The sequence below is a fragment of the Leptonychotes weddellii genome, chromosome 12 (genome assembly GCF_054177405.1).
Source record: "Leptonychotes weddellii isolate Sample4059 chromosome 12, ASM5417740v2, whole genome shotgun sequence".
Taxonomy (NCBI): domain Eukaryota; kingdom Metazoa; phylum Chordata; class Mammalia; order Carnivora; family Phocidae; genus Leptonychotes; species Leptonychotes weddellii.
Window position 1 is genome coordinate 54,331,888 of NC_138380.1, and position 12,016 is coordinate 54,343,903.

Consider the following 12,016-nt stretch of genomic DNA (forward strand, 5'->3'; position numbering starts at 1 on the left):
GAAGGCAGTCGCTTAACCAACTGAGCCACCCAGGCGCCCCCCAGCTAGTATTTCTATGATCGTCATTCTGAACTCTAGTACCGACATCTTACTAATGTCCGTATTGATTAGGTCCCTGGCAGTTGGTACTGCCTCTTGTTCTTTTTTTTGAGGTGATTTTTTCTGTCTTGTCATTTTGTCCAGAGGAGAACAGATGAATGAGAGAACAAAATGCTAACAGGGTAACAATGACCCCAGAAAAATATACACTAAACACTTCAGAAGAAACCTGACACCAGGGGAAAAGAAAGGGAAAGAAAGAAAAAGAAAAAAAAAGAAAGAAAAGAAAAAGAAAAAGAAAAAAAAAAGAATATGATTAAATATGATCAGGCTGGTGAATAGATCAGTGCCACACAGTAGATTTGGGCGTGTTTTGGTCTGTTAGAAGGAACTGCCTTCCAAATTTTAAAGAAAGAAAAACTTATATATGTACAAAAATAAGGGTAAATACGATGAAGGGATAGAATATGAATGTAAAGATGAATATTATAAAAGATTTTATAAAAGGAATTGATAAGATAAGAAGTTGGTTGGAAAACTAAGGAAGAGTAATTAAAAAAAAAAAGGGAGAGAATGTGATCAGGCAGGAGAGTAGAACAAAGGCATACACTAGAGATTTAGGGTATATTTTGGTGTGTTCAAAGAAACTGTATCCCAAAATTTTAAAGAGAGAACAACTTATATATATACACCAAAAATAAGGTTAACTACTATGAAGGGATAGAATATGACTCTAAAATTGAAAAATAAAAATGTTTTTTAAAAAAGGTATTGATAAGATGTTGGTTGAAAAAGGTAAAAAGAAAACTTCAAAAAAAAAAAGTTAAAAAAAATTAACTTTGAAAGACTAAAGAATCAGGGGGTGAAAAAAGCCATGAATTCTATGTGCTGTATTCCCCTAGTGCTGGAGTTCTGCCCCTCTCATTGATCGGTAAACTTGGTCTTGGCTGGCTGTTCTCCCTGATCTTCTTGTGGGGGGGGCCTGTTGCTGTGGTTCCCAATGTCTTTGCCAGAGGCAGAATTGCCCCGCCCTTGACCATCCGGGCTAAGTAATCTGCTCGTGTTTGCTCTCGGGAGCTTTCGTTCCCTGTAAGCTTTCCGTACAGCTTTGGAGGATGGGAGTGAAAATGGCGGCCTCCCAACCTCCACCCCAGAGGAGCCAAGAACTCGGGGCCCGCTCCTCAGTGAGCCCCCAGAGAAAAGCAGTCCGTCACTCCCGTCTCCCCAGTCTCTGGCCGCACTCCGTGCTCACCCGGCCTGTGACCGAGCATCTCTATCTCTGGCACACGACCCCGTGTGGAGTCTCCAAACCCAGCAGATCCCTGCGGTGAGCTCCCGCACCGCTCCTCCCTGGGGAGTAGGGGGAGTCTCCCTGTCTCTGCCTCTTGTTGGGTCCCTGCTTCCAGAAAGTGGTCACTTTTTTGTTCAGACAGTTGCTGCTATTCTTTTCTTTGGTATCCTGTTGAGTTCGTAGGTGTTCAGAATGGTTTCATCCCTGTGTAGCTGAATTCCTAGGACCAGATGAAATTTACGTCTCCTACCTCTCTGCCATCTTGCTCCTGTTTTACTTTTTCTATCATGCTTTTTACTTCACAGAGGATTCATATTGTTCTCAGAATGATTCTTATATGCTCCTTTTCTTGCTTTGTGGATTGCAGCTTTCCCCTTACAAGGTTTTATTCTGCCTCCTTGCTTTGTTGTTACTGTTTTCCCAAATTACTTGTTTTGGAAGGACTCCTGGGTGTGGTGCATAAGTGGGTGTGTGGGTGAGGTTTAAGTGTGACTCACTGGAGATAAGGAAGAGGACTTATACTCTCAGTATTCACTGTTTAGACTTTCACATAAATACCTTGTTTTGGGGATAGTACCCCTACCATTAGAAGTCCTGAGCATCCTGAGCTCAACATTCCCTTAGTTTGAGTGCTATTCAGCCCCAGCGTCTAGTCTTCTGCTGGGGCAGGGAGCTGGCATACTGTCAGGTAGAAGGTGTGAAGGGTGGTATTTGAGGGTCTGACTTCTTTCTGTGAAGACTATCACTTCGTTTTCTATCTCATCACCCTTTCTGTGTAAATCTTTGCTTCTTTACTACCAGCTCACGTTTATATTTCTCTGGTTTCTAGGTCAGTCAGCATGTGTTTCCCAGCTTCTTAAATTCGATGGTTCTTTTTTCCTCTCGCATCTTCTTTGTGCTTTTTGATTTATGCCTATTTCATACTGTATTTTTACTATAGTGGCACTTCAGTAGAAAGCCAAGGTAGAGAGGTGTGTTCAGTACTCCCTATTTTGCATGACCCCACTATGATTTTAAATTAGGAAAATAGACTTATCTCTGAAAATCAAAATCCTAGAATTTCTCTCTCTTATTCGGGACCAAAGGAAACTTTGATTTTTTATTTTGACTTGGTCAGATTTAGAGTACATTATATTTAGCACTCAATATAGGTATGCAGTTTTTCTTATTGCTATTCTGATTGACTAGAACTTAAATTTCTCCAACTTTTTCTTTGATGAATTAGACAGAATTCATAGACAACCATTAACCCCTGTTAATGTGTTTAGAAATTATTTAAAAGATGTCAAGACTTCTACTATAGACAATAATGAACAATGTGTTTTAAAACCAACATCGCTACTGGGAACAACTAGAAAATTTGTATATACTATTTTTTTTTTTAAACTGGTTGAAAGCTTCAGGGAATTGTCAAGGCATATTGGATTTGTGGGTCAAATTTCTGGGAGAGGGGACCCTGGCTTTTGCCACTATTTTTAAATGGCAAATTCTTAAACAACCAAGGCTGAGAAGCTAAGCAGTTTGAGGAGACTGGTCTTGAGGGAAAATAAAAAACAAAAAAACAAAAACTTGAGTTCCAGAAATAAATATGTTGTTTTCTCTGGTTTAAAGTTTTATTTTATTGGCGATGTTGAGCACTTTATTTTGACTGGCCATTCCTGTATCTTCCATTTTTGAATTATCTGTTCAATTTTTTGCCTCTTTTTTATTTGGGTTGTTTGTCATTTTATTACTGAGTTATAGGGTTTGTTCATATATTCAAGAAATAAGCCCTTTGTCAGATATATGTGTTCTGAAAAGTTCTCAAGTCTGTGGCTGTTTTTTTTTTTCTTCTCTATTCTTTCTTCATCTTTCTTTTTTTTTCTTTTTTCTTTCACTTATTTCTTTCTTTGTTTATTTATTTATTTATTTTGTATGAGTAGAAGTTCTAAACCTGATGAACCTTAATTTACCCTTTTTTTTTTTTAATCATTGGTGGTTCATGTTGGCTTACCTTAAGGTTGTGAAGATATCTTCCCATATTTTCTTCTAGCAGCTTTATAGTTTCCTTTAATGTTAAAATTAAAGTTTCATTTTTTTCTTAAAAATAAAGTTTAGTTTAAACTTAAAATTTATTTTGACCTAATCTTTATGTTTGATGTGAAGTAAGTGCCCATGTTGAGTGCACAGAATCACTGGGGGAGACAATAGAACAGGTTAGTTTTAATCTTATTTTTAATATAGCTGGTTATTGGTTTTTATTTTTATGTTGCTTTATTTTTTTTAGAGGGGTTGGTGGGGCAGAGGGAGAGGGAGAGAATCTTAAGCAGGCTCAGTGCCTAGCATGGAGTTTGCCCCGGGGCTCTGTCTCACAACCCTGTGATCATGATCTGAGCTGAAATCAAGAGTCGGATGCTTAACTGACTGAGCCACCCAGGTGCTCCCCAGGTTATTGTTTTTTAAATGATATTAAGAAACACAGAGAATCATTAGGAGGGATAGAGAACCAGATTTGGAGGATGTTTCTCTAGGATCATTGATGAAATTAAGTGCTAAATTTTCCTGGGGAGAATCCCATTGCTGCCTCTCGGGGCACGAGCAGGACACCCTTCATTGCCAACACCCCTGACACATCCAGGACCCTGGTTGCTCTCTCTCTGACCACTGCTACTGCTGTTGCTCACATCACCAGGATGACTTTGAGTAGCCCCCTTTTTTCTTGGGTCACCAGCCTCTGATTGATCAACTGGGTTTTTCTTCTGATTGATGGAGCCTGGGTCATGTGCAAACTCTACCTTCAAGTCAGGCCAGTAAAGACAAGGTATCTTGTGTTTCATCTGTTTCTGTGTTTTGTAAAGTGTGGCTTTAAGAGCATAGGAAGAGGTTTCAGATGCTGCCGGAAATGAATGGCAGGTAACCCCACACAGAGTCCACTTGTGTATGTGTCTTTGAGCTCATGTTTCTGACAAGTCTTACCAAGAGGTATAGGGTTTCCATATATCTGATCACCTAAAAATGGTCAGGCAGTCATTTATTACAGTAAAGATTCATGGAGTCACCAGTGGCCCTCCTTCTAAAATACAGCTAGGCGGGGTGCCTGGGTGGCTCAGTCGTTAAGCGTCTGCCTTCGGCTCAGGTCATGATCCCGGGGTCCTGGGATCGAGCCCCGCATCGGGCTCCCTGCTCAGCGGGAAGCCTGCTTCTCCTTCTCCCACTCCCCCTGCTTGTGTTCCCTCTCTCGCTGTGTCTCTCTCTGTGAAATAAATAAATAAAATCTTTAAAAAAATGAAAATAATAAAATACAACTAGGCTTTTGTAAATACTTGCCTTGTTCGTGGTACTGAATCCATTCTTTGAGTGGTGGGTGAATTCTTGTCACTCACAAAGTGATGTTTCTATTTTCTGCTTTACTAGAAAACCTTGAAATGCTTAGGGTCCATGTTCTGGTAGGACTTTTCTTTCTGAATTTTTGCCATTTATTGAGTATATGAAAGACAGTAATCATTGTGGTTTGCAAATAAAGATATTTAGGTCATTAGCCAGCATAACATTATGTTCCTTAATTCAGTGGGTACACATTTTCCTCATACATTTTAGCATCTTTAAAATCTTTTTCCATTTTCCAATAAATAGAACATGATGATTAGATTGTAAGCATTTTTTTTCTATTAGTTGTATGCAGGCTGGTTATAGCATCTTATAAATAAATAATCATATCTTAGGTTGGTGAAATTATAATAATTATTTTAAATACAAAAATAATAATTAGTTAACAGATATATGATCAAGGTCATTGCCCAATTGTGCCTCATTGTTATCAATGTCTTTAATATTAAAGACCCCAGACATCAAGATTCTCCCAGAAATTATACAAACCCAACAAAAACTCTCACTTCCACTCCTCTGTTTTAACAGCTGTGTCATTCTCTGTTTATCTCAAAATGGCGCCTGCAGCCCCTTCTGGAGACTCTGGGTGGTGTGTGAACTTATGAGAGAATCCTCTGGCCTGAGAGGCCCTCTGTCCTCCTGCTTTCCTGTGCTCACTACCACAGAGACAACACTCTCCTTTTCCTTACTTCTTTAGTTCAAAGAGTGGTTACCCTCTGAAAGTACATCTCAGATTGCAACACATACACCATTATAACCGTGATAGTAATGCATTTTGTGTCTTGTTGTCCTGCATCAGAAAAATTCCCCTATTTTGTACTAATCCTTTCCCATGCTGCTTAGCGATCAATCAAAACAACGGCTTATATTTGTGTAGTGACCTATAGCTTTTGCTATGCATTTGTGTGTATCACCTCACTTAACTTTTCCGACAAGTGTGTCTTATGACGGGGTGGTTATTCTCATTTGACAGATAAGAAAACGGTGTTGGACTATGCTCATGTACTAGTGGATCGCAGATTCCAAATTTGGTTTACAGAACTCCGAATCAGTTTGTTTTTTCTTACTCACTCTGCCCTTTAATATCTGGACTCTGAATATCTAAAATTCCTTCTCTTCTTTTATTTTTGTGTTTTCATTTAATGATCTTATAATTAAAAAATTGAGCAAACAATGGTACCTTTTAGTGTTTTCTACATATATAACAAAACTTGTTTGACCTTATATCTGATATTTAGTATTTTTATTAACAGACTAATTCATTCTCAAATTAACTTGAGAAATGATCCTACAAATCGATGTCTTTGAATAGGAAAGGATTGAAAATTTGCTTTCAATGGAAAGGAAATTTTATTTTATTTTTTTAAAGATTTTATTTATTTATTTGACAGAGAGAGACACAGCGAGAGAGGGAACACAAGCGGGGGTGGGTGGGAGAGGGAGAAGCAGGCTTCCCGCCAAGCAGGGAGCCCAATGCGGGGCTAGATCCCAGGACACTGGGATCATGACCTGAGCCAAAGACAGATGCTTAATGACTGAGCCACCCAGGCGCCCCTCAATAGAAAGGGAATTTTTACTAACATTGATCTTACTCTCCTCTAATTTTTTTTCAACACCTCTTTTATTTCTAGTTATGTTTCGCCTCTATGACACAGATGGGAATGGCTTCCTGGACAGCTCGGTAATTTTTTTCTTTAAATTTTCTGTGAAAATTTCAAAGTAGTTTGTTCTGAAAAATGCAATGAATAAATTTATAGCTATTACCACAGAAGACACACTGAATATAATTTCCATGCACTCACACAGCATTTTGATCATCTGACTTTTTGAAAGAGAGTGATCTGAAAAAAAAATAAAAATAAAAGTGTTAGGATTACAATTGTTCTGTTGAATAATTTTGCTAGAAAAAAGTGACTTTTTATGCATGGAAAGATAAAAAAGACCCCAGCTCCTTTGAATAATACATGAGAAAGTTGAGATCATTGATCTAGAAAGAAAAAAAAAAATTGAGCTTTGACACTAAGAAAAACAACAAGAATACCAGTAGAATTGAAAGGAATTATAAAGTCAATTTAATCATTTTATCATTTTTGCACATTTTAAAAGTCTTTTAGTCATATATGCTGTTAAAATACATATACTTACAAATTACTTTAACAGACTTCCCTTTTTAAAATGTCTCATCCAATTTAAATACAACTTGTACTCTATCATTTAGTCATAAAAAGCAATAGGAGAAAAATTCCATCTCTATATGATTGAACTAAAAGGAATAATTAAATGTTTATTGTATTTGTAACATACACAAATCATTGATAGTTTTCAGAGGAGTAGTTAGACTCTTAGTTTTACTGCACAAATCAGTGCTTCGAATATAAATCCATTTCAGGTTCCATACAATAATGCATTTTATATTTGCCAGTGACATATTTTTCATATATTATTAATTCTTCTATAAAGAAAATAGAAGAATCTCAAAAAAAATAAGTGTCAGGTTATGGAAATCTTGGAGTACACAGGTACATTAAATAACAAATGTTTTGATATTTTTAAATTGATTAAAATGAACATTACTTCTGATAGTGAATTTCTCTCCACAGCTCCCTTTAGCAGAGTTCAAACAGAATTCTACAAGCAGAGCAATGAAGTTGGATACATATTTATGTAATGCTGAGTAGGATAATGGCACATTAGCTTCTCCAGAGAGAGATAAAAATATATAATTCCTACTTTAGGAAATGACCACCAATCTAAATTGATGCTGTGATTGTGGGATTCCTTATGTTTAAGTCTCTCCAATTTTTCAAATGCTATCATTTTTAAGTGCTTAGTAGTGTCCAGTTATCCATTTAGGAATATTAAGCTACAGGATACATTTGCTCATTTTCTGGTGGCATTTCACAGCGAGGAGTTTAGACTTTTCTAGATATTTCCATATGCTTATTGTCTCACTTCTGTCCATACTACTGCAAATTGTATTTAAATGCAAATTTGTTTTATTTAGTGTTTCTTTTTAATTAAATTAAAGGATGTTTCCTTACTAGGCTCTTAGCCATGGGTTGGCAGCTGATTTGAAAATTCAGTCAAATGCTTCTTTTGGTCTCTGGCCATTTTTTATTGTTGTTAACATATAATACATTGCATTATTTATCACTATCATCTAATATTAAACAATAAGTTGGAGATACATTGATTTATGATTAAACTAGTCTATTTTGTAATTAAAGGCCTGAATTTTATTTCTATGGTTTTCCCCAGACAACTTACCACTTCATTTTATTTTCTTCATTATCAGGTTGAAATTGCACGTTCTGATGTCCTTAATCTTGGAAATTTTAAAGGTGTAACACTTCACATATTGGAGGCCAAACAGAGGAAAATTGATATTTTGAAAAATGACCACTATGTGTAATAATACTAGTGAATATTTATTGATCCCTTGCAGTATGCCAGGCGGCATAAATGTATTTCATATCATAGCATGCTTACTCTTTGCAGCAACTCTATGCACTAGTTAAGATTAGAATACTCATTTTACGGATGAGAAAGCTGAGTCTTGGGTCAAATGATTTATCTAAATGTCACATGCCTGCATAAAAAGGGTTTCTGTTCCTAAAAACATGTCCAGGGACTTTTACCACTCCAAACCATCGAGGCATAAACAGGCAAAGATAGAGTAACACACACACACACAATTCTAACCTATAATTCCAAGATATTTTAGTTTAAATTTTTTCTTAACTGTAATAAGTAAATTTATGTTTATTTATATTTATATATTTGTATTTTTTATATTTGTATTTATATTTGTATTTATATTTGTATTTTTTTCTGGAGCAATCTGTGTTACCTAAGCATTTTCATGATTACATTTTTTCTGGAGAGAGGAATGGAGCTTTCATCAGTTTCTCAGATGGATCCACTGTCCCCCAAAAGACAACCTCTTTTACTACATTTCCTTCTTCACTCTATGAATATCAACTACATATATTACATCAGAGATTTGAGTGGAATAATCTTTGATTAATATGCTTTCAAACCTTATCCTTTTATACTTCTTATATTTTAAATTATTATACTGTTAAGACACCACATTTAATTATCTCAGTGACTATATTTAAAGTTACTAGCATTTACGAAGTATATTTAATCTTTTCTGGAGATAGGGAAAAGTTAAAGTATTAAATAAATAGGTATGAGCAAATGTTTTAATTTATTTGGTCAAGGCATATGTATTAACTAACCGTTCTTCAAAGAGTTGACACTTGAGCCCAATAATATGAAAATGCTAACTAAAATTCTATTTCCTCATAAAATAAACTCTACATGTACTTAGCCTCCAAACCTTGACCCTGAACACGCCTCTCGCAGAGCAAATTATACCAGTTAATGGCTGGAACAGTCGATATACGTTCTCAGTGTATCAGAATGAAAATAAACCTCTCAGTTGCCCTCAAACGCTTCCTTCCATCCTTCCACACCTGTTTCTAAGCCAAAGGGTCAGGCCACTCGGTGACTTAAATGTCACAGCTTGTGAAAATATGCCTGCTCCTACTTCAATCAGATCTTCCTTTCTAAAGATAGCTTTTCTTCCTTAAAAAAAATATCTGCTCTGGAAGAAAAGCTTTTTTTGTGTAGTTGTGCCCTCTTCTGGTGAAGATTTCTAGACCAAGTACAAAATAAATTTATATTCAAGTGCTTCTTTTATGTATAGTTAATCAGACTGTTGAAAGGATATATTATATATATAAAAATTAATGTATATGTATAAATTATATATAATACATAAATTAATCGTGTAACTTTTAGTTTTTGAACTGCACGTTAAACAAAACAATTCTTATAAGTCAAAGTTTGAAAAACTTACAAAGACCCTGTATTCATGTTTCCTCCCTTTTCTCTGTCTCTGTCTCTGTCTCTGTCCTCTCCAGGAGCTAGAAAATATCATCAGTCAGATGATGCATGTCGCAGAATACCTTGAATGGGATGTCACTGAACTCAATCCAGTAAGTATATGGACAATTTAACTGTTGGCTACATTCTAGAAGGCCCATTTCTCTTTTCTCTTTTTTGGAACCTTAATATACTGCTGACATTTGATATTTTCTTTTGATAACCCAAAGTTACTATTTCTATTCAGCAGCGGAAGTGGATTCTGAACAAGAAAAGGTATACGTGGTGTTCTGAAGCTCTTAGCAGTAACTTTTGCTTTTCTTCTTCATGGAAATTAATTTGAATGGCAATCTCAGATGTCTTTAGGTAAGCAGGAGCTGCTGGTGGATACTTCCAAGGTTATGCCATGCAATAAAATAGTCAGAACTAATGTATGTTATTCATGATCTCTGTATTTTCCTTTTATGGAAATAGCTAAATATTCATTCTAAAAGAAGATGAAGTCGCTTAAGATGATGACAGTTGACTGTGTACACTGCACTGTGTTAGTTCCTGTGTATGTGTTACTCAATGCTTGCAACCCTGAGATAGATCCTACTATTTTATTCATCTTACAGATAAGGGAATTGGGACCCTAGCATGTTCAAGAAACTTCTCATAGCTCTTCAGCTAGTTAAAGATAGAGCTAGAAAGTTGTAATAATTTGTTTAAAGAAATGGTATCGAAGGAGGCTTTTAAGAACCTAACAACCTCTTATTTTTAATAGATTTACACCAAATACAACATTATTCAAATGTATATTAAAACATACTTGATTAGGAACTTTGACTTTTGCCACAAGTAATATTTTGGAGAGAGTTGATAAGTACGTTATTGACTAGTTTATTCTTGAAACCAACTACGTTGAGCACATTGTAAATGAATTAAGCATATACAAATCAATTTTATTTAAATGGCTTACATTTTATAAGAATCTTAAAAGCCTGTGACAGTGTGATAGTGGCATGATTAGAGAAGAGAGCTGTGGTAGCATTTCCTTTGCTGTGGAGACTAGTGCCTGTAAAGTACCACAAAGTTATATGCAGTTATATGCAGGAGGGGCACCATTCTTCCTGGGATTGGGGTTTTCCAAGTTTTAACTCAATTGGTTTTTCTTTTGGGAGGATGTCGAAATACACCATGCTGTGCGCATAATGCATAGCAGATATCGTTCACAAAGTTGCAGTTTGTATATGCAGTAATAAATAATAGTGGTAACTTGTATTTGATTCTAAGAATCCTGCTTGATTCATCTCAATACTATTTTCCCTGAAATCAAGGGACTTCTTTTCAGTTCTGTTGCCCTTTTTGGTTATGTTCTTCTAAACCAGCTTTCTCCATCCTACTCACCTCAATACCCGTGAATATTGTACATCTTTCAGTCAAGTCTCTTGTCCTCACTGGAGTGATGGAAGGAAGGAAGATGGAAGGAAGAAGGGGGCAGGCACAAAAAATAGTGGGGGCGTGCTATACTCTTGAGGAAAAGGGGGATCTGGATGATTTGAAGAAGGGAACAGTTGGTGGCTAGGCAGTCTAATTATGACAAATACCTACTGGAAAATACAAATAATAAACTATATTGCATTATTTGTCATTTGTGGAACACATTGATAAATCTGCTACTTCTACGAGTAGTATAAATAGTAGAAAGTGAAGATGAAGAGATTTACGTTGGGTAGTATGTTTGCTGTCATAGTGACTACCTCATCCTGCCTAATGATTCAACAACTCTGCCCATTTTAAGACAGTGCATGCATTTGTACACGTTGTCAGAGCCTTGATACATTTGCATGTATGAATAAAGATAATTGAACGTTTGAGGTCCATGGCAGTTAATAGGGAAGATTGAGACATCCTTGGAAGAGGTTTTTAAAAAATGAACCCATGCTCTCACATGAGATTTATTAGGTACAAAATGAAAGCATCAACCATCTGAAACAATGCTCTGTGTTCTAGTTCTCATTTATTCATTTCTTCTAGTTCATCAAAGTGTGTTCAAGGGGCAGGACATTTTAATAAGATCCTGTACCATTTTGCCAAATTCTAAATCATATCCCCTGTTTTTCATTTTGAGAATAATAAAATAATTATTTCAGCACCATTTTGTTCCCAAAAGTCTCTTTTTCTCAATACCTATATTTAAATTTGTATGAAGGAAAATAACCTCATTTTCAAAAACTTCATGAGGAAACACACCCATCCACGAAGTTCGAGTTTTTAGGCAAACAGCACTTCTATCAACATATCAAGTAATCCATTTATTGCACCTTTCAAATTTTGGTTCCAATGCTCTCTCTCTCTCTCTTTTTTTTTTTTTTTTTTTCTCGAATTGATGAAGATTTCTGTATTAGATAAAGGGGTGAGTTACTTTCTTTGTTGGAATTCTAG

The 12,016-nt window shown here is 35.9% G+C and overlaps 1 protein-coding gene across 1 annotated transcript in view; it reads left to right on the plus strand.

Annotated features, from left to right (window-relative positions):
* DGKB (diacylglycerol kinase beta) overlaps positions 1-12,016 on the plus strand; it is a 480,803-nt gene that overhangs the window by 169,640 nt on the left and 299,147 nt on the right. The window contains exons 6-7 of the mRNA XM_081800920.1: positions 6,328-6,377; positions 9,628-9,702. Of these exons, the coding sequence (XP_081657046.1) occupies positions 6,328-6,377; positions 9,628-9,702 (125 nt within the window). The remainder of the gene's footprint in view (positions 1-6,327; positions 6,378-9,627; positions 9,703-12,016) is intronic.